This window comes from Lontra canadensis, unplaced genomic scaffold (assembly GCF_010015895.1).
Source record: "Lontra canadensis isolate GAN:19392208 unplaced genomic scaffold, GSC_riverotter_1.0 scaffold19, whole genome shotgun sequence".
In the NCBI taxonomy this organism is placed as follows: Eukaryota; Metazoa; Chordata; class Mammalia; order Carnivora; family Mustelidae; genus Lontra; species Lontra canadensis.
The window spans coordinates 11,455,841-11,476,759 of NW_022631013.1; the positions used below are offsets into that span (position 1 = coordinate 11,455,841).

Here is a 20,919-nt window from a genome sequence, read left to right on the forward strand (position 1 = left end):
GCAGGCAGAATCACCTTTATTGGGGCATGACCTGTTTGGGGCTTACAACGCCATGGCCCCCAAGATAGCTGGGGGTGGGGGCAGGCAGTATCAAAAAAGGAGGAGGAGAGCCAAGGCTGTGGGGACTGGCTGGCAGCTGTTGGCAGGGTGGAGCGGGCAGGAGCCCTGGCAGGTTCAGACTGAGGTATAGCGGCGTTAATACTCTTGGAGCGTTAATACTCTAGGGAGGGGCAGGCACTTAGGGGGCCCTAGGGCATGAAGGCACTTGGAATCAGGGAGGGGACAGGGGATGTGCAGCGGGACTGGGTGGACCAGGCCCGGGGTTTGGCAGGCACTTTGGGGAGTGCTGGGGTTGGGCGGGTGGGGCCCGACAGCCCAGAAGGCTTTGGTAGTGGCAGGCACAGTCTCTGGGCTGGGTCTGCATTAAATAGAAGCGGCTGCCCTAGTGCTCGTCCCGAAGCTCTGAAGGCAGGAACTTGTACTGTTGTTGCCGAATCTGTGCCAGCTTCTTCCGCGCCTCTTCTAGCTCTCGTTCCTTCCGAAGCATCTCTTCCTGTGCGGCAATGATCTGAGGGATGGAGAGTAGGGGCTTGGTATAGAAGTCTGTGCCTTAGGGTGCGGGGTCGCCGGGGCCCTGGCAGTGTCCTGTGGAGGGTCTGGGGCAAAGCTCACCTGGGCAATGCCCCCAACCATCTTCTCCTTCACCACCACTGTCTCATTCTCTTGGTCTTCAAAAGCTGCGGCCTTCTGTGCTGCCTTCACCAGGTTATCCGAGGCTCGCTTCACTGCATTGCCGGCAGCCTGCGCAGAGAGAAGGCAGAAGGAGGCTGGGAACTCAGCTGAGCGAGTCGCCCCACTCCCTCACAGAGAAGCGGGGTAACGGTTTAAAGCAGCACAGCCCAAGGTACCATCAGATGGTCAGGGTTCCTCACCTGAAGTCGTTTCATTGCCTCCGAGTCCTGGTCGGCCTTGACCTTGCAGGCCACAAGGAGCTGGGCTGTGGAGGCGGCCACCTGCTTGGCTGAGGAGATGAGCTTCTCCTGGCTGGCGTGGCCTTGTACAGCCGCATTGGCGGCTTCACAGAGATTGTTGGTGGCTGCAGCCACCATCCGGGCCTGAGGTGAGGAGGATTAGATTAGAATATGCCTCTTGCCCTGGTCCTTCCCCTCTCCGGCCTTCTCAAGCCTCCCTAGCTGAGGACCTAGTGGGTATCGTGTACTCACAGCAGAAATGAGGCCTTGGGACCACTGCCCATCATCCAGTGCATTGGCTGGAATGGCGCCCACCTGTGGAGGAAAGAGGAGGGCCTACTCAGACCTGTGCTCTCCGGGGTGTGTAAAAGCCCCCCATCAACTTGAGGATGGACAGCAAAGTGGCTGCTGGGCCCATTCTCCTTGGCGTCCAAGTACATACCTTCCCTTGGGCCACCAGTTCCCTCTGGGCAGCTGACGCCGCCTTTACCAGGGCGCTGGTGGCTGCCGCGATGGACTTGGCAGCTTCTAGGATCTGCTCCTCAAAGTTTAGGGACTCATCTGCCTCCTACAACAGACAAAGGTTGCAGAGAGAGATGCAAAGTGAAGGTGGGGACACTGCCAGTAGGAGGGGCAGGAAGAGGAACAGGGGAGGACTGACCTTGGGTTTGGCCCGAGGCTTCAGCTGCTCCAGCTTTTTGGCCGCAGCCTCAATGGCGGCCGCAGCTCCCAGGAGCTCATTCTCAGCGATGACTGTGGGGTCCTCTGGGTCCACCCATTCTGTTCCTAGTGGGGTGAAGGGACGAAGAAAAGGGCTAAGGCAGAGCAGGGAGGTCAGGAGCACTGGGCAGCGCATGGTTAGTATCACGAGCCCCTGGCACCTGTGGGGACTGTGGGCAGAGGCCAGCTCAGAGCAGCCCAAGCAGGAGGCAGAGATCTCCTTATGACAAAGGGTGTCCTTCCCCGCCGCCCCTGGTCACTGCTTACCCTTCATGGCCTCTGCAGCCTGGATGAGCTCAGTGACTGAACCAGCCACACGCTTTGAGTGTCCCGTCAACTGCTGCTTCAGTTCTGGGCTTGGCTTCTGTAGAGTCTGGGGAAGAGAGGCCAGGGAGCAGGAAGCATCAGATCTTAGCTTCTACTAGGGCTACGTAACAGCCCAACCGTGACCCCCGCCCCCGGCTGGGACGGCTCACTACAGCCCTCAAACCCTAAGCCGCCACTTAAGGTGTGGTTCCGGCCCCACACTGCACACGTGGTGAAGACCGTGGGGTGGTGTGTCACTCACCGGCTGACAAGAAGCAAGGAGAATGATGAAATGAGAAAGAGACGACGAAGGTAGAGAAGGGGGCATTCAGGAGGGAAGAGAGGAGATAAGAGAAATGAAAAAGAAGAGGTGAGAGGGAAAACCAAAGATGCTAAGAATGATGGGGCCCCAGTGGAAGGGAGGCTTGGGAATGAGAACAGATTTGGGAAATAGAAAGTGGGGTGGGGAGATGTGAACGAACGAATCAAGAACTGGGTGAGAAGCACACAGGGAGAGGACCGTATTCAGGGAAGCTGGTGGGAAGCAGAACACGCCCGCCTTCCTTACCAGCAGCACGTGGTCCAGCAGTTCCAGGTAGCCGTTGGCACACTCCCGGCCATAGTGCAGGGCCCGAAGCCGCACATCAGGGGCCACTTCTGGGTGGTAAGCTGCTTCCTAACCCACAGAGTTAGCATTAGGATCCCAAAGAGCTCCAGGCCCCCAGAGCCCCTGCCCTTTCTCCCCTCCCATGCTCTGCCCTACAGCTGCCGCACCGCCTCAGACTTCCGCCTTGCTATTGTGGTTTCTACCTTGCAAGCCCGAAGCATATCTGCGATAGCGCGACGACTCAGATTAGCTGTGGCAATGACGTCCTCCTGGCGACAGGAGTTGCCAGCTGCAACAGCCTTGGCTGTTGCCATGGTGATACCCTTGGTCATGCGAATAAAATCTTCTGGGGTGGAGGTCTTGGCAGGTGACTCTGGGGAACAGAAGACCTGTTGGGGGTCGAAGAAGAAGAAAAATTGTACAGTGAGTGAGACTTAAGACAGTGTTGCCCTCTACTTGTATAATCTGGTCCATTCATCCACAGAATTGATAACAGGCATTCACTGAGTACTTATTGTATATCAGGTCCTCGGAGAAGTTCACACATCATAGTTAACGTAAGACTGCTGAGTCATTTCTGACCCATTGGGGAGAGTTTATTTGTTTGAAATTTAAGACGTATCTTTGAGCTGGGTTTTCATTCCTAAACTATAAAGAAGCCTTGAAAGGGGTGAGTGGCAGAGGTGGGGCAAGGGGCTGGGTCTTAAGAGACCTAGATAACAGGCCGGCATTTTCGGTAGACAGGGGGCCACGGATAACCAGGATGTCAAGTGAGAGAGTATCAAGAAATGTTCTAGAATTATAGGGATGGTGGAGAAAAGGTTGTTGGGGCCTTGAATATCGGACCAAGAAACTTAGAATTTTACATAATAAGTAAAAAAAATATTTTTATGTACATGTTTATCCAGCAAATTATTACAAGTCAGCAGGTGGTAGATTCTGTGTGAGGTGCTAGGAGTGCAGTGAGGAATAAATGAGACAAGGCCCTTGTTCTCATGAAGTTTACAGTATTGTTTTCAACAGACAGTAAACAAGTAAACAAGCAGAAAAACGAAAGACTAAATGGGACTGTGAAGGAAAAAAAGAGAGTGCCGTGCTGAGAAATAAAAATGAGGTCCACGAATAAATAAAATTTCTCTAAAAAAAAAAAAAAAAAGGTATGCCTAGGTGGCTCGGTGGGTTAAGTGCCTGCCTTCAGCTCAGGTCATGATCCTTGGGTCTTGGGACTGAGTCCCGCATTGGGTTCCCTGCTGAGTGGAGAATATGCTTCTCCCTCTGCCTGCCACTCCCTCTGCTTGTGCTTTCCCTCTCTCTGGCAAATAAATAAATAAAACCTTTAAAAAAAAAGAAAAAGATAAAGCAGGTCCTTTCTCAGGTGGCTGGAGAAGCCTCTCTGAGGAGAGGGCTTTTTTAGATTTTAAGATTTTATTTTTTTTAAAGTAATCTCTACCCAAAGTGGGGCTCGAACTCACAGCCCTGAGATCAAGCATTGCATGTTCCACCGATTGAGCCAGCCAGGTGCCTCTGAGGAGAGGACATTTAAGCTGCAGCCTGAAGGACTGGAAGAAGCCAGATATTCAAAAAGCTGGAGTAAAGCAAGTGCAAGGGCCTGCAGCAGGAAGGGAGGGACAGCGTGCAGGGACTGGGGCTTCGCAAGGGGGAAGAGGGGGATGAGCAGATGGGGGAGGTTGGAAGGAGCCATCGGGCTTGGAGGGCGATGGTAAGGAGTGTGGATTTTGCCTTAGACGCCAGGACACTCACTAAAGGGTTTTAAACAGTGAAGTGATATAACATGGTTTATATTCTATGGCTCTTGTGTACAGAGAGCACATCAGAGGGGTGAGGGAGGGGGCAGAGCAGATGGAGGCTGTGGTATAAATACACCAAAGGACTGGTGATGGTCTGGACAGGTGGAGGTGGGGATGGAGCAAAGAGAAAATGAGAGCCACTGGGAGGGAGCGCGGACACATCCTGGCAATGCGCTTAGATGTGAGCAATGAGAGAAAAACGACCATTACAGCTATATATATCCTGCCTTTAGGATCTGAGTTATTAAAATGTGCCACTGACCGAGAAGGGAAAGACGAGGGAATGGTCAGGTTTGGGAGGCAGAAAGTTAAGAGTTTCAGTTTGGGCATCGCCAAGGACCGTATCAGAAAGGTGAATTCAGAAATGAGCGAGACGCGAATGGCAGTGACTGAAGGCCAGCAGAGTCCCAGGCAGAAAACCCGCAGCAGTCACAGTGAGGGAGAGTGGGTGAGGATCCCAACCACGGTCCCCACAGGGGGACAGGAAAGGAGGGCACTGGGAGGACAAGCAATGGCCCAGATCGGGGGATGAGACCAGGAAGTCGCAGGTGACTGAGAGGACTCTGCACAGCTGGAGGCGGCTACCACTGTAAGAGGAAGTGGCATGCTGGCCAGAAGTGGGGAGGCCTGGCATTCGGTGGTCCATCAGGCAGCAGACAATAACTAAACTCAGAACTGAAGCCAACTTGCTAGAGAACGCCCGTGGAAGTGGTTAAAGTAGAGGACAGAGAAAGCAGGCGATCTGCACCAGTTTGGGCCAGACTTGGCGCGTGCTAGGCCAAAGGTGGCTGGCTGACGCCACGGAAGACGTGCTAGAGAAGCGAGACAAAAGCTGCTGTCAGAAGGCCCGAGGAAGAGAAAATTCCAGAGAGGCTTGTTTACCAAGTCAGATGATTTTGAAATGTCTGAAGAAGATGAAGGCCAAGAAGAGGCCACCGAATGTGGCAGCTTGGAGGACCCAGGTGGCAGGGAAAGCGGGAGGATGGGAGAAGGCAGGTGTCAAATGCTAACAACTGAAAAGTAGGCGAGGAGGGGAGAGACACCAGCACAGCTCACTTAAGAAGTGTGGCAGTGCGTGAGGAGAATAAGTGTGACTGTTTACATGTCTGTGGAAATATGTGAAATATAGATTCATAGTGTGTCACGATCCCTCTCAAACCCAAGTCCCTGGTGCCCCAGACCCTCGCTCACCGCCAGCTCCTGCCGTATGTGTTCTGTGGTTGCCTCCAGGGCCCGTGTGCCTTTGGTGGCCTCATCTTCCACGGCTTTCACTGTCTTGAGCAGCGACGTCACATTGGTCACCATCACCTGCGGGCATCCGAGGTTTTGGACAGGGGGTCATGTTAAGGAACTGGAGGCAGCACAGCCAGCCGCCCCCACTCCTGATGTTGCGCTCCTTCCCCTCCAACCTTGGCCGAGTTCTTGAGCTGCCACACAGCAGGGTCATCCCCAACTTTGCCCGCTGCAGCCTTTGTTGCGCTGATGAGGTCTCCCAGGGCTTTTGCCACATCTTTCACTGCGTTGATCAGCACCACCTGCATGAGAGGGCAGAGGCTCCGGTTCGTGGGAGGAACGGGGAACAGGTGGTGAGTGGGTCTGGCCAGAAGTAGGGGCGTCAGGTGGATACCTGCGTCTCAGGGTCCTCGGCTCCCAGGCTGGCTGCGCCCAGCTTGACCACGTCAGCGAGGCGAGTGATGGTGGCCACCGAGGACTGGGCAGCCTGTGCTAACTTCTCCTGGCTCCCGGCCGCGTTCTGCACCAGGACCTTGGTATCTTCTACCAACACCTTTGCAGTCTTCAGAATGCCCTCCCTAAGGGAGGGCCCGGCTCAGTCAGCCCTTCACAGACTTCCCTTAGCTCCTCCAGCCTCTTCTAACCCCACACCCCACCCTGCATCTGGGAGGCCCAGTTCCCTCCTCACCGATGGTCAGCGAAAGTCTCGGCTCCCTCACGATTAAGGGTGCCAGCGGTAGCGAACATGATGGTGGTGTCGAGGTCAGCAATGATGCCGGACACTGCGCTGGCGGCCGTGATGCAGGCCTGTGTGCCCCGATTCCCGGCCTGGAGTGCAGCCAGCACGTGGGAGACCTGGGGGAGGAAAGGAACAGTGCCTTATGGAAGTGCCTTATGGACCGGTCAGTGCCTTATGGAAGGGGAAGGTCATTTGTGCTGGGGAGATGGGATGGAGGAGGGGGCTGGGAAGATAGGAAGAGGATGGGAAGGGTCGCAGGGTTGGGGAGCCGGGGAGCCAGGGCCCCAGGCCACAGTGATGAGCTCAGTCACCTTCTCGGAGACTCTCCGGGCACACTCTATGAGCTCCTTCTTGGTGTAGGCGTCGCTGGGGCTGCACTGCAGGGCACCTGCCTTGGTAACTAGAGCAGCACAGCCGTGCCCCAGCTCCTGCACACGGTGCTTGATGTGGGCACCTATCTGCGGGCGGATGGGAAAGGGAGAGGGGCTTTACAAAAAGCACTCAGGGACCTCCACTGTGCTTGGAGGAGTCACGAAGGACCTAACAGAACATGCATCGTAGACTAAAAGGGCGGTGAGAAAAAGTGCCCAGCACGCAGATTTCCTGTTTCATATCCTTCAGGCAGGAGGTCACCTCCTACACGTGGAAAATAATAGCATGTAGGCACCAACTGGTGAGGATTATGTTAAGCACAGTGAGGAGGTGGGGAAGAAGCACTTTATGCTGGGGTATTTGAATCAGAGGGCCACGGATTACAATTTGGCCTGGATGTGGAGGGGTATGAGGCTGGGGATTAGGTGTGGTAGTAAGATCCAATTACTTGCTTTCTTGGAAAGCCGAGAGCTTAGGGAAGGAAGAACTTCATGGGCATGCAACAGGGAAGAACTAAGAAGAGATTACAGACCTGCAGAATAGCAGAGAAGCAGCCACAGTCCCAGAGGGATGTTGGCAGACCAGGAAATCTCTAGATTGTCTGTCGGCTGTCTCCTCTATCCCTGTGACTTTGATCCTGTTCCTACAGGATCCCTGATCACTCTTTAGCAGAGTGGCCCTGAGGGGATATTCCCCTTTCTTTTTTTTTTTTTTTTTAAGATTTATTTATTTATTTATTTGACAGACAGAGATCACAAGTAGGCAGAGAGGCAGGCAGAGAGGCAGGCAGAGAGAGAGGAGGAAGCAGGCTTGATCCCAGGACCCTGGGATCATGACCTGAGCTGAAGGCAGAGGCTTTAACCCACTGAGCCACCCAGGCGCCCCGATGTTCCCCTTTCTTAAAGGCAGCTAGACAGAATAAGGGTGGGATAGCCCCAGAAGCTGACCTGATGGGGACAAGGGGCCTGCCACTGAGATTTTCTACGAGGGGCAGGAGGCAGGCCTTCATGGCAGCTGCCCCCACGTTTACCTCTTCATTCTCAGCAGCCACAGCTGCAGGCTTGGCCTGGGAGGCCAGGCGGCCATAGTCACTGGTCAGCTGGTTAGCAAGAGGGCCAAGCTCTTCAGGGCTGGTGTTTGACTTGGTTACCTGGTGACAACAGAAGAAGTAAAGTTATGCCTACACTAAGCTCCCCGGGGGTAGCCTTGTTATACTCTCCCAAACTCACCATCTCTTGAACGGTGACAGCAATGGCCTTGGCTGTCCGCACCATAGTTGTCTGGTAATCCACAAAAGAACCTTCTGGTTCACCCATTGGTCCTTCGTCTAGCTGAGGGGTCGGATTAAGGAAAGAGAAAGATTATCAGGGTCTCTGAGGCTCAGGGGGCATCTGACCATAGGCACCCCTCAGGGGGTGGCTCAGGGGGCATCTGACTCAGGGGGCATCTGACCATAGGCACCCCAGGACTCTAACCTGGTTGATGGCCTGGGTGATGGAGTCCACCATGCCGCCAACCACCCCAGCAGCGCTGGCTGCCTCATTGAGGGTTGTCGTCAGGTCCTCTACAGCCTCTGTCATCATCTGCACAGCCTCCTCCAGGGCCTCCTGGGTGTGAGCCGCTTGCTGCGGGGGCAGAGTGAGTGAGCAGAGGGGGGCTGTGGTGTTCCTGCTTCTCTGACCTCTTCCTAGTAGCAGCCCCTCCCTCCCACTCCTGGTACCTTGGGGTTCCCGCCAGCCTCCTTGGCTGTGTATAGCAACTGCAAGGCTGACTCGGCCAAGGTTTTAGTCTGGTCCAGGAGCGCCATCTGCTGCGGGTGGCTCAGGGTCTTGGAGGCAGCACCCACCGCAGCCAGGGTGAGCGGCTCAAAGTATTGGGCCATCTGGGACACCTGAGGCGAGGGGTTTGAGTGGAGGTCAGCTGCGCCAGGAACACTCGCTTGCCCTGCCCTGGAACTCCCTACTTGTCTCTCCCGGTACCTTGTGTCCCAACTGGGAGGCTTCAGCCCGTGCAGCACTGGCCAGCGGCTCGATAAGGTGGGAGATCTCCTGCACTGCAGTGAGCATCTGAGTGTGCAAGGCCTGGGAGAGAAGCGAACTTGAGCCCTGACTGCAACCTGGAACAGGGCTTGCTACTTCTTTCCATACTGAACTCACTCACTCCCCTGGACTTGTTCCTCCCGTACCCCTGACGTCTCTGAGGCGCACTCCCAGATTCCCCCATCCTTCTCCAGTCTGCCATCTCTCTTCCCAGAGGCAAGCTTTCGTATAACCCATTTCCCCCTTACCTCTTGAGAGATTCCCTCCCGGGGAGCAAGCTGTTGGCTGACTGCAGCGAGGGAAGCCTGGTCTAGGTCCCGCAGACAGCTGTTCAGAGCTGCAATGGCTGTCTCGCACTCCAGCTGCCCTGGAGCCTTGTCCCTGTGGACACATCATAGGCTCCCACACCAAGAACAGTCCTTGAAAACAAGGCTAGTCTAGCTTTCCCCATATCCCCCAAATCTTGGACAATAGATCACTTGGACAACACTATCCCATCTAACTGCACTACCCACCCTCCCCGCCGTTCCGCTACTGTGTATGTTCCTGAGTCACGTTGGTTCTCTACCCCTGCAATACCTCATGCTTGTAATGAGCTTCTTGATGGAATCTGAGACGGTCCGGGAGTGGCCAGCCAGCACTGACCAGCGTGGGGGGTCCCGGGGATTGACTGCGAGTGCCCGGGCTGTCTGGATTAGGCCCCCGGCACTCTCCAGCATTGTCTTGGCAGAGATCACAATGGGCTCCATGGCAGCCCGGCCCTGGGGAGAGAGGAGGCAGGGAGGGGAGTCTCAAGACTCCTGCAAAGATGAGAGGGCAGCCGGCCCATTGGTTCTCCCTTCACACCGCCTCACCTCAGGGCTGATCTGGGCAGGGATGCTGGAGAACTCAGGGTTGGATGCAAAGGCACTCAGATTGTCCACGGCCTCCAACAGAGGGGCTGTTGCTGCTCGGCACTGGGCACGGTTCTCTTCTGTGAAAGCTCCATCAAGCGCCTGGAAGTAGGAGTGACAGGCCCTCAGGACTGACTGCAGGCAAAGGAGGCGAAGCCCAGCTCTCCTGGGCTGGGGGCATGGGGAGAGGCTGGGGATGACCAGTATGGACACGAAAGGGCTTGGGCTCAGGCAGATGGGCTGTGGCCAAAGGCCTCAGGGACTGATGCAGGGACTAGGGGACAAGAGACGGGACAGGTCAGAGGGAGGCTGGGAATTTCAAAAACTGACAACCTTGATAGTCTTGACAAGATTGGCTGTGCTGTTGGCCACCTCCTTGGCCGACTGTACGAACTGGCGCTTGGCAGTAGGATTGGCGGTTCGAGCAGAGGCCAGGCGGCAGCTGTTACACAACGCAGAGGTGTGCTTGGCCACGATGGTGGCTGCGGAGAGCACCTGTGGAGACAAGACAGGTGGCAGAGCCACCCTGAGGGCAGGAGGGAAGTGTACACACCTAGGCGGGAGCCTACTGAGGGGTGAGGGAGGGAGAGCAAGACCTCTGGAAGTCTAATTAGGAAAGACGGAGTCACCTGAGAAGTGAAGATTTGGGAGACAGAGATACCCAAAGATGAACAGGGTGTCAGAAGGGGGAGATGGAAGACAGATAAGCTGATGGAGAAGCTGCAGGAGGGTAAGGAAGAGAGTGAACTCAAACAGCTACAGAGAAGTTCTGAACTTAGCAGTAACTAAGAGTGACAAGAAACATGGCAGGAAAAGACAATTACCCCCAGAGAAGCTGTGTGTGGAAGGTCAGAGATGCACCCCCCACATCTCCCACAACTCTCTCTTGGGCCAGTCCATCCTGGCCAGGCCCCGTTTCGCAGTCTTGCACATAGTACCTGCTCCCTTAAGTTACCTGGGCCTGCGTACAGCCAGGCTCCCCCAGACTCTGACAGGCCATCTGAATTGCCTGGTTTGCACGGGCGAACTGCGTGGGCTCCACCAGTCCTTGCTGCCCAGCTTGGCTGTTGGGATCAGAGACCCCCACCAGATATGCAGCCTGGAGAGAGAGGGGGTGAGGGTGGGGTGAGGAAGAAAGACTGTCTCTCAGTGGACAGCCTAGTGACAGTGGGGACAAAGGAGAGTAGGGGTAAGTTTGGTAGCCAGGGTCCTATGCGAGTGGTGGTATATTAACAAATAACAGTAACACTACAAAAAAGGAAAAAACCTCTCCTGCTTTGTTAAATGTGTTTGAACATTTCAGAAGGTTAAAAGAGTAAAAAAGAAAAAAAAGGAAAACCACGTGGTAAGGGTTTTGTTTTGTGTTTTTTTAAAGATTTTTTTCATGTATTTGGCAGAGGGAAAGAGAGAGGAACGTAAGCAGAGGCAGAGGGAGAGGGAGAAGGAGAAGCAGGCCTTGATCCCAGGACCCTGGGATCATGACCCGACCCGAAGGCAGATGCCCAATGACTGAACCACCCAGGTGCCCCACGTGGTAAGGATTTCATTAGACTTCTGTGTAGATGTATATCTGGGGGACCATAAGGTAAAAAGGACTCCTTACTTAAGTAGAAGTCAAAAAGGTTTGAAAACCCCCCAGGCATGCACATACATGTGGCACACACGCAAAGCCCCTTTGCAAGAGTTCAAAACCTGTGCGGGTTGTTAGGGTCACTGTATTCTCAACACCTCCAAGCTTCGGGGATTTGGAGAGAGGGAAAGGATGGGTATAATGGCCGCCAACGGTTTTTTATGATTAGAAAAACATCAGAAGGTTTGATTTATACTTCAACACGTGGTCACTCTGCTTGTTCCTCTTTATGCTTTTCCAGAAGTAAGTCACAACATATAGAATAGTCCACCCAACAGAACAGGGCAAAGGGAGGTTATGGAGAATGGGGGAGCGGGCCGGAAGGTTTTCAGGAAAACAGACTGAGATGAACTCTCGCGCCGGTCTGCCTTAAGGGTTCATGTAACAAAAGCAAAATAGTCACAGCTAATAGGTTATTTTATATTTCATAACTGTATAAAAAGGCAAAACTAAGTGGTGACTCAATTAACTGGAAATGTAGTCTCTGGTACTAGAGACTGTGAAAAAGGACGTGCATATGCTAATCAGCATATACCAAGAAACCCAGGGCTGGACAAGGGCCCATGACCGGAGGGTGTCATCATAGCCCAAGGTACCAGGGGTTCAGCGACCAGTACTACTGGTACTCTGTGGTTGCTGACAAACGTCTCCACTGAGGAGGGGAAAGGAACTCAGTTTCCACAGAGCTGGTTTTGCACACATCACTTCTTGGTTATCTACAGGAGCGTCAGGCTGTTGAGGAGGTGGGGGAGGGAAAGGAGGGGACCGTTCAGGGACCGTCGCAGGGGAATAACCTGTGCGGCTGCCTCGGTGAAGCCACAGAGGGCCTTGGAGGCTGTGGCGATGGCTTCCCCGAACTCTGGCAGGTTTCCGTTCTTGGCGTTTTGGGAGATGCCAGTCATGGCCTCACCCAGTACCTGAGGAACAGAGGCTGTCAGAAGAGTCCGCCCCTTCCTCAGAGGGGCAGAGGAGCCCCGGTTCACCCCATCTTTCTGCCCCCCGCCCTCCTGGGCGCCTTACTGCATTTACCTTTGAGTTCTCCATCACACTGTCTAGACAGCCGAAGTAGGACATGTCATTGATGGGCTGGACTGGGTTCTCTAGGAGTTCCCGGACAGTCTGTACAGAGGGAGGACAAAGTAGGACTCAAAGACACCTGTTTCCCCACCTAAACCCAGAATACCTTCCTCAGCCTCCACACCACTCAGCCTGCCAAGTGCCCACCTCCAGTTCCCGCAGGGCATTGTCGCACTCTTTCTGGCCCGGCGCCTGCTGGGTGCACATGGTGATGAGCTGGTTGATGCTGTCGGTCACCGCCCTGGGAGGAACAGGAAGTGGAGTGGGTGCATGCATAGGTCATCAGTTTTGGGTCCTCTATGCATGTGAAGTGTCTGTTTCTCTTCTGTGTGTAATTACTCCTAAGCTGGGGCTTCTCATGAAATGTTCCCCCCCGCCACCCCCTGCCCCAGTCTCTTCAACACTGCAGGGCGGGGCTTCCCAGCTCCTACTTACCGGGCAGCTGCAGCCAGCTGACTCTTGAGGTTGGGGGCAGCAGGGTCTGTGGACAGGGCCTTGGCAGCCAGAAGGAGTTTGCTTGAAGACATAGAGATGCCCTTCAAGTTGGACACGACCTGGGCCCGGTCCTCCTGGCTCTGTTGAAGGCGAAAAGGTCAACACATTGTCCAGTCAGTCCTTTCTTATCTGTCTCTAAAGGGGCTCTTCTGTCCCAAACACTCAAATGTTGCTAGAGACTAGCGAGGGGCCGGGGGAGGGGGAAGGAGGCAGGCAGAGGTCAGGGCTGAGCGGTCACACAGGCACCACTCGCCGAACCCGAGCCAGACCCTGTGCCTTTTCATACCGGGGCCTGTCCAGCCATCTCCACACCAGCTTCCAGGAAGGTGCTGAAGTCCTGTCCAAATCGACCCGAGGCTCGAGCCAGGTCCTGGGGGGTTCCCCGAGACGCCTGTACCAGTTCTGTGGCTGCCTGATTCAGCCCAGCGGCAGCCTCATTCAACCGGCTCTGAGCTTCTTGAAACGTCCCGGTGCTGGGGGGAAGCTGCAGGGTCAGAAAGTCAGAAAGTCAGAAGTAGCATGGGGAACGATGCGAGGGAGAGTTTGGTCAAGGAGTGCTGGGATGTGGGCACAGCGCCTGGGAGTAATGAAAGAGGGTAAATCTGGGAAGTCAAGGTCAAGGAGAGGTCTAGAGGTGGAAGGAGAAGCTTGGGAACTCTTCAGCTCCCACGTGCCCCCCACACCCTTGGTCTTCCTACCGAGTCACTCAGGAGTCGCTTGCTGGCGTCTCCCACTGCTCGCAGGGCATTGTCCACATCTCGCTGGCCAGGCAGGCAGCTGACACAGCGGTTCAGGGCCTGGGTCACTGCTTTAGCCACCTGAGGTGGAAAAGGAGACAGGTGTTGCCAAAATGGAAACAATTTGGGAGAGCCCTTCCTCCGCTCATGGGGACATGTCCTACTGCCTCCAAAAGTGAAGAGGAAAGGGGGTGTGCAGCCAAAGGGGCTGAAGTTAAGGTGTCAAGTGATAGTGATCGAACTGTCTCGAACCCAGTGTTCAGTGAGGCCCCTGCCTCAGGCTGACTGAGACCCTCCTCCCAATACTGAGGGAAACGATGGAATCCAGACAGGAGTTGTCAAGAGCAGACCTGGGAAGGGGCCTATCAGTGTGGATGAGACTCAGCACCAGTCAGGCTGGGCCATGGGGTAAGTGGCCTCTTCCCCAGACCTGACCTGGGCAAGCCGCTGCTGGCTCTCAGGGTCCCCAGGATGGCCAGCTGCCTTTTTTGCTTCCTCGATGAGGCTGCTGGCCTTGTCCAGAACGTCGCTGGCGGTATCAAGCACAATGGCCTGCACTGCGGGATCTGACGTCAGGGCAGCTACACCCCGAGCGGCCTGGGCCAGGGACCGCAGCCCACCTGCCACGTCCCGAGCTGCGATCCCTGGGCAGATGAAGGGAAAAGGTGCCTTTACTGCCAGGCCTCAATCCCCACGGCTTCCTTGGTTAGCGCCATCCCTCCTTCAGCTCCTGTTCTCCTGCCCCTCCACATACCTGCATAATTCTCATTGCCCTGGGCGACCTCCCCCAGCAGCTGGGCAATGGCAGAGCTCACTGCTTTGGTGCTGTTACCCAGGTCCTGGGCACATTTCTCCATCTAGGGATGAGGTGGGAGACTCAGGGGCAGAAAGAACTGGGAAATGGGACCTTGAGAAGCTAGTTGGGATCGGCTGGCAGTTTAAATGAAGGTTTTGGGTAGCTCTGGAGTGCAGGTGGGAAAAAGAACCTCAGCGTTTAATTAAGGATGAGAGGTTTTTTTTTTTTTTTAAATAAGATTTTATTTATTTATTTGACAGAGAGAGAGAGAGTGAGAGAGCGTACACAAGCAGGGGGTGCAGCAGGCAGAGGGAGAAGCAGCTTCCTGCTGAGCAAGGAGCCTGATGTAGGGCTCGATTCTAGGACCTTTGGATCATGACATGAGCCGAAGGCAGACGCTTAACTGACTGAGCCACCCAGGCACCCAAGAAGTATTAAGAATACTTACAGTCTCTCCAGGTAAGGGTTTAAGCTTGCCATCTCGAGCTGCTGCCTTCACTTCCTGCAAGTCTCTCTCTAGATTCTGTACCACACTTAGGGCAGAATCCATCTCCAAAGGTCCACATGCTTCCTGAGCCTACAATGATAAGGGGTTTTGGATACAGGAGGTACTGCTGTGTCTCAGTGATACCCCAGGTTACACAATTACCCGTTTTAGGTGGTTCTGCAGACTCCCCATCATCCCAGAACTCTACCCTCATTTTCTTTCTTTTTTTTTTAAGATTTACTTATTTGAGAAAGCATACACATGGGCATGCACACAAAGCAGGGAGGGAGAGAGGGAGAGAGAAACTTAAGCAGACTTTGCGCTGAGCGTGGAGCCTGACATGGGGCCTGATCTCATGAGCCTGAGATCATGATCTGAGCCAAAATCAAGAGTCAGATGCTTAACTGACTGCGCCCTAGGTGCCCCTCCCCTCACTTTCCAAAGCCGCCAGCTCCCATACCTTCTGGGCAGCGGTGCGAAGTTCCGCCAAGGCGGTACCAAGATTTTTAGCACACTGACTCAGCTGCATGGCCGAAGCCTGGTCCTGGATTGTTGGCACTGATGCCTTCGCAGCGGCCACCATCTTCCCACCTGGCTGTTGGGGAACAGGTGGGCAGATGAATGTACCATCTGCTTGGGTACACGGACTGATGCTGGTGAGGGCATGGGGACTGCCGTGGCTCCATCCAGGAAGGAGCCTATTGGTGGGGCTTTACACAGTAGGCGATCTTGGGGGCTCAGAGGGTGGGAAGGGTCTTGTCTGAGAGGTGGGAGAGGGTGCCTTGCCTGCAGAAAGCTCTGGCTTGCAGCAATGAGGGCCAGCTGAGCACTGGGACTGTCAGGCTGAGCCTGGCTCCCTCGGACGCCCTGCACCAGCAGTGGAATTTGTTCTGCCACAGCCTGTGGGAGAAAACATCATGAGAGCTGCCTTGCCACAGACCGGGGCAGGGGGAAGTCCCTCCTCACCTCCTCCCACTGAGTCTCACCTTGCAGCTCTGCACCAGCAGTGGCTGGGGACCGGCAGAGGCCTTGGGGGTGGAGCCTGCATGCTGGGCTGCAGCGATGGTCTGTGTGGCTGAGGCCGCAGCCTGCTTGGCTGCGTGCTGTGAGGACAGAACATTAGGACAAGGCCCAGGCAGTGCCCTACTCGGCCTCTGGCCCACCCTGGCTGTGCTAGCCCACGAGGAGATACTGCTCGAGTCTCTCTCTGTACGTTCCTCCTTCCCGCCGTCATTCCTCCCATGGCGCCCACACCCTTGCTCCACGTTCCCCTCCCAGCCTCACCTCCAGGCGCTGCACCAGCTTCTTCTTGATGGCGTTCTGAGCAGCCGCGTTGGTTGCCATGCGCAGCCCCTCAGCCGCTTCCCGCAGCCGTTGCTGCTGCTCCTCACTGTCAGGGTGGGCAGCTGCTCCCTGAGAGAAGCGGAAAGACAGTCCTCACTCAGTGTCCCTGTGCACCCCAAATAAGCTCTGCTCGGACCCCTCTAGACTCAAATATTTTCCTCAAGTCATTTCTAACTCTCCGCGCTAAACGTAACTGCAGCTGAGATGAGCTGCCTCAGGTAGACAAGAGGGAGGTGTAGGGGGGCCCTGGATTCCCTTTGGACCCTCTTTAGGTGGAACTATTGCTTCTGTCCCTCTTGAGGGAAGGAGCTATATGTCTTTCCCTACTCCCCACAAGATGCCACTAGCAATTGGGGGTGAGGGGGGCTCTCTGGGATGGGGTGGGGACAAAGTTTAGAGCTGGGATCTCAAAAACCCCATCAGGGGACCTGGTTACTCCTGCGAGCTGAAGAACGCCACAGCCCAGGGAGTGTGAGAGCTTCTTGCTTCTTCCTGACAGTCTTCTGCACCCTGTGTCCGTGTCCCCCTGCCTTGCTGAGGACTGAATGCTTCTGTGCATTCCCAGGAGAGATCAGGAAGCATTATTAAGAAGCAGGTAGCAAAGTAGGGGAAAGTAAGGACAGCAGACTTTGGACTTGGGGGAAGAAAAAGGGGCAGCGGCATGCTGGCTCAAAGCCTGGGCCGCCATTCACCGGATGCCTGGGCCGCATTTACTTCTTGAGCGCTTCTCTTTGTTCTCATGTATTCCCTGCTTTTCCTGGGTCTCTTCCATCAGGAAAGGGTGACCCCTCTGGACCTTTCTACTTCCTTTCAGGTCTCAGTCTGGGATTGTGCACAGAAGGCTTTGTACCTTGGCAGCCTCCACCATCTTGGCCGTGGCGTCAGCCAGGATCTTAGCGGCGCTTAATAGCTTTCGGGAATTCTCCAGATCGCTCTCCCCCTCAGCATCAGCCTTGATGGCATTGACCAGGTCAGAGGTGGCTTGGGCTAGGATGCGGGCCTGTCGTACCATCTCACCTGAGAGGACAAGACATAGTCAGGTAAGGAAGCCAGAGACACTGCGAGGGTGCCAGGGGTGGGGGGAAAGGGTGCAGACAAGGTAGACTGTGCTCTTGAGAAGAGTTAAAGAGACACAAAAGTTCTCGAAGTGATTCCCCTGGAGTTACTGGTTTTTTTGAGTTTAGGATCTTGGAGAGGGAGATTTCCTGGCGGGCTTTTGTGGGAAGGAAGATGGTCTATAATGGCTATTTTCAGCAAATAGTCTTGAGAAGTTAAGATAGTTCTTGCGAAGGCTTTTAGGGGTAAACAGGTAGGGTGGAGTGGGGAAGGCTATCTCTTAATAATGCCACCTTCCAACTTCCAGCTGTGTTTGTACACACTTCTGCGTATTCTCTAAAGGCACTAAAGAAGGCAGAACAGGGATCATATTCCTGCTTTACAGAGGAGAAACTGGAGGTTTCAGAGATACCGAACACCTAGCCTACTGTGCTGAGTCCTTGGGGGAGGTGGCGGGTCTGCAAGGCAATGTCCACTGGGCTCAAGGAGCCTCATAGGGGTTCGTGGTCTCCCTGGGAGTGGTGTCCTTACCAGCATCACCCATGGAACTGAAGATGTTCTCGGTGACGGTGAGGATGGTGTCAGTGGCCTGGTCGTAACGGCCAGCGGGCCCAGCCCCTGTGGCATGGGCCTTCACGTGCTGCAGCAGCTCATTCAGGGCCTGGGTGACAGCGGTGGCCGCTGCTCCCACCCCCCGCAGCAGCTGCCCATCCTCTGTGGCTGCCTGCGAGGCGGACACACAGCCCTCTACGGCTTTGGCCACAAGGCGTCCGGCCTCCACCAGCTGCTCCTGGCAGACGGGTGAACTGATCGTAGGCGCCACCACCTGCGGGCAAACCGCACGTGAGAGACAAAGACCGGGGAAAGGAGTCTCAAGGTGGGGTGTTTGTGGTGTGTGCAGCAGTCACTGGGAGAGGTAAGGAGGAGCAGAAGAGGTGAAGCGAGAGGCTCCGGTGTGCGGCACCATCACCCCGAAGCACAGGCTAGCGCCACCTGTGGGGCTCACCTTGGTACAGGCCACCAGCTGAGAGGTGGACAAGGCACACTGTGTTGCTGCAGCAATGACCTGGGTCTGGAGCCCGGAGTCCTCTGTCCGCTGGGCCACACTCTTGGCCTTGAGGACCAAGGCAGCTGCGGCACTTGCCACGGCCTTGGCTAGCTGCATTAGTACGTCCTGTGAGGAAACAGCTGTCAGCAGGGCTTGAAATCGGGCTTGGGATCCAGGGACCCTTCTCAGAGGCATAAGCTGTTTCATTATTCCCACTGACTCCAATCATAGGACAGTATATGCAGAAGCAACCAGAAGATACCCCAAGCCCCTGCCTCGAGCACCCAGTAGGACAGAACCCCCACCAAGGAACAAACCTACACCAGGAGAAACAGAGCCTACACCAAAGGGAGAAATGCATGAGGCGGATACACTCGGATGGTGATGGGGAGGGAAGGGCAGTGGTGTTACAGTGGGATGGAGAGAGGTACCCCTTGGCATTCCTCCCACCCTCAGCTTCTTTCCTTCATTTCTTCTCAATCTTGGTTGGAAGCTGTCACCCTGGAGTATGAGACCCCGTACAACCCTCCCTGATCCCATTTTTCTAAACCCTGCCTTTGACATGCCTACCCATCTCCCATCATGTTCTGCTCCCCTAGGAGGTTGAGGTTGAGGGAGAGGTGCAGAGCGAGTGTATGCGGCTCAGAGAGGACAAAGCTGGGAAGGCCCAGGCCAGAGGCCGTTACCGTGGGGGTATCGTGGGGAGATCGAGCCCCAGCCCCTCTGGGTGCACATATCTGCGTGGGAAATCCAGGATAACAAGTCAGCTGAGGAAACCGGCATAGGGTGGGGAAGGGGGCAGCTAGAGGAATAGTGTCCTCAGGGTGGCATGGAGGGGGTTTCAGCATGTTAAGCTGGGACAAGGGCTATATATGGGAAAGACAAGGAAAATATGACAAGCGGCTACAAAATATCAATCAGCCAAGCGTGAACTAGTAGATTTAGTTTAGACTCAGGAATTCTGAATTCTCATCCCATAAAAAAGGGACTGGAGGTTCCCAGTGTCATTCCCTGCAAAGAGAGGCTCAGACTGGCTCTGAGACGTTGATTTGAATGAACAGGATTAGGAGCTAGATTCAGGGTCAGAGATTACCTCCAAGAAGCTTATGTTCTAGGAGTTGGGTAAGTCACTAACCTGGAAGTGGGGGTCAGTATCACTCTCCCCAATTTGCTGCAACAGCTCCCCACTGGCCTGGCCCACGTTCCCAGCTGCTTGCAGCAGGTTCTGACGGGGCTGTGGAGGGTGGACACCAGTCAGAAGCTGCCCAATCCCTGCCCACATGCCCCTGAGTCCTACAGGCCCACAGGTCCCCCAACTCCACCCCACAGCCTGGACTGCCCCCTTCTCCTTTGGGCTCTCTGCCCTGGTGCCAGCCCATGGTCCCTGACCTCAGCAATGGCAGGCTGGGCACTGCGCAGCAGCTCGGACACTGCCCCGGCGAGGCCCTTGGCGGCCTGCAGCAGGGGCCGGCCACTGCTGCCTTCATCCTCCAGTAGCGCCGCCAGCAGCTTCACGCCGCGGGACATCTCCGTGAGGTTGGAGGAGATGGTGGTGACCGCACAGCCCACCGCTGTGTAGTCTGTCTCTGCAGGGTCCCCTGAGGGAGGATGAGGAAGAGGAGCATGAGTGAGAGGCGGGCAGGCCAGACGATGGGTTGGCGAGGCGCACAGTCAGAGGCGTTAGTCATACACACATCCGGAGACAGACGTACACGCACACGGTCTCTTCCATGAGTCAAGGTGCGGTCCCACCCAGAGCCATCACACTTGTGCTCACACGCGTTCTTCCTCCCACTCCCCACCACATGGAGAGCCTGGCGCCCGGCTTACCTGCTGTCAGGTTGACCACAGAGGCAGTACCGGCCGTGATGGCATCTACCTGGGAGTGGATCTCGTGCTTTGATTCATCCATCTTGTTCTTACGCCAGGCCTTAGAGGCCTGCGAGGGAAAGACAGAGAAGCAAAGCTCAGGGTCTGCCCTGGTTTGGTCAACCCCGATCCCTCCAGGGAGTCCGGGCCTCAGCACCTCTGGCCACTCCTTCCTCCCGTACTCACAGCATCCTGGCCCAGAGGGGGCAGAGTGTCAAAGTCATCCAGAGTGGCCTGGGCAGCCTGCACGGCCTGCATGCTGGAGTTGATGGTCCCAGTGAGCGCCTGCTGGGCTGATGTCTGCAACACAAGGGCAGGAGAAATGGAGTGCTTAGAGGCAAGAGAAGGTAAAGAACTCGAGGCTAGGGACAGGAATACAAACAGGGATGTGGGGAAAGACTGCCTAGCTCCTGGCTGGGCCCCGCTGACAGTGGGGGAACAGCTTAGCCCCCTGTTGGCAGCGCACTCTTACCAGAGGGGGCATGTGTCCTCGGTGCATCTGGCCACTGGTGATCTGCTGCTGGGCCGGTGGCATGCTGCCCACCTGGAAATTCTCAGGCCCAGAGGCTCCGGAGCGCATGATAGCGGGCAGGGCCACAGAGCCATGCTCCACCTTCCCCACCCGGTTATACTGCTGCTGCAGCACTGTCGACCTAGAAGGGGACACCCCGGGAAGCACTCAGAGAACTCTG

General features: G+C 55.4%; 1 protein-coding gene across 4 annotated transcripts in view; it reads right to left on the reverse strand.

The window, feature by feature from the left end:
- Positions 1–20,919, reverse strand: part of TLN1 (talin 1) — a 32,707-nt gene continuing 11,788 nt past the window's right edge. For 3 of the 4 annotated variants that reach the window (XM_032860527.1, XM_032860525.1, XM_032860526.1), the window contains exons 13-58: positions 20,700–20,880; positions 20,414–20,527; positions 20,189–20,297; positions 19,748–19,956; positions 19,494–19,592; positions 19,045–19,095; positions 18,317–18,484; positions 17,842–18,136; positions 17,105–17,271; positions 16,195–16,323; positions 15,897–16,013; positions 15,697–15,810; positions 15,371–15,505; positions 14,872–15,000; positions 14,382–14,484; positions 14,063–14,271; positions 13,589–13,708; positions 13,177–13,374; positions 12,831–12,970; positions 12,543–12,636; positions 12,348–12,437; positions 12,113–12,235; positions 10,644–10,787; positions 10,022–10,183; positions 9,650–9,790; positions 9,375–9,556; positions 9,044–9,176; positions 8,736–8,837; positions 8,477–8,647; positions 8,232–8,381; positions 7,986–8,087; positions 7,787–7,906; positions 6,696–6,842; positions 6,334–6,500; positions 6,040–6,223; positions 5,822–5,947; positions 5,604–5,720; positions 2,808–2,993; positions 2,566–2,673; positions 1,959–2,064; positions 1,633–1,757; positions 1,414–1,539; positions 1,224–1,286; positions 933–1,115; positions 673–801; positions 1–568 (exon numbers count right to left, since the gene is read on the reverse strand). In XM_032860527.1, the coding sequence (XP_032716418.1) occupies positions 443–568; positions 673–801; positions 933–1,115; positions 1,224–1,286; positions 1,414–1,539; positions 1,633–1,757; positions 1,959–2,064; positions 2,566–2,673; positions 2,808–2,993; positions 5,604–5,720; positions 5,822–5,947; positions 6,040–6,223; positions 6,334–6,500; positions 6,696–6,842; positions 7,787–7,906; positions 7,986–8,087; positions 8,232–8,381; positions 8,477–8,647; positions 8,736–8,837; positions 9,044–9,176; positions 9,375–9,556; positions 9,650–9,790; positions 10,022–10,183; positions 10,644–10,787; positions 12,113–12,235; positions 12,348–12,437; positions 12,543–12,636; positions 12,831–12,970; positions 13,177–13,374; positions 13,589–13,708; positions 14,063–14,271; positions 14,382–14,484; positions 14,872–15,000; positions 15,371–15,505; positions 15,697–15,810; positions 15,897–16,013; positions 16,195–16,323; positions 17,105–17,271; positions 17,842–18,136; positions 18,317–18,484; positions 19,045–19,095; positions 19,494–19,592; positions 19,748–19,956; positions 20,189–20,297; positions 20,414–20,527; positions 20,700–20,880 (6,394 nt within the window). In that variant the 3' untranslated portion in view covers positions 1–442. The remainder of the gene's footprint in view (positions 569–672; positions 802–932; positions 1,116–1,223; positions 1,287–1,413; positions 1,540–1,632; positions 1,758–1,958; positions 2,065–2,565; positions 2,674–2,807; positions 2,994–5,603; positions 5,721–5,821; positions 5,948–6,039; positions 6,224–6,333; positions 6,501–6,695; positions 6,843–7,786; positions 7,907–7,985; positions 8,088–8,231; positions 8,382–8,476; positions 8,648–8,735; positions 8,838–9,043; positions 9,177–9,374; positions 9,557–9,649; positions 9,791–10,021; positions 10,184–10,643; positions 10,788–12,112; positions 12,236–12,347; positions 12,438–12,542; positions 12,637–12,830; positions 12,971–13,176; positions 13,375–13,588; positions 13,709–14,062; positions 14,272–14,381; positions 14,485–14,871; positions 15,001–15,370; positions 15,506–15,696; positions 15,811–15,896; positions 16,014–16,194; positions 16,324–17,104; positions 17,272–17,841; positions 18,137–18,316; positions 18,485–19,044; positions 19,096–19,493; positions 19,593–19,747; positions 19,957–20,188; positions 20,298–20,413; positions 20,528–20,699; positions 20,881–20,919) is intronic. The other variant, XM_032860528.1, reaches the window with a different exon arrangement.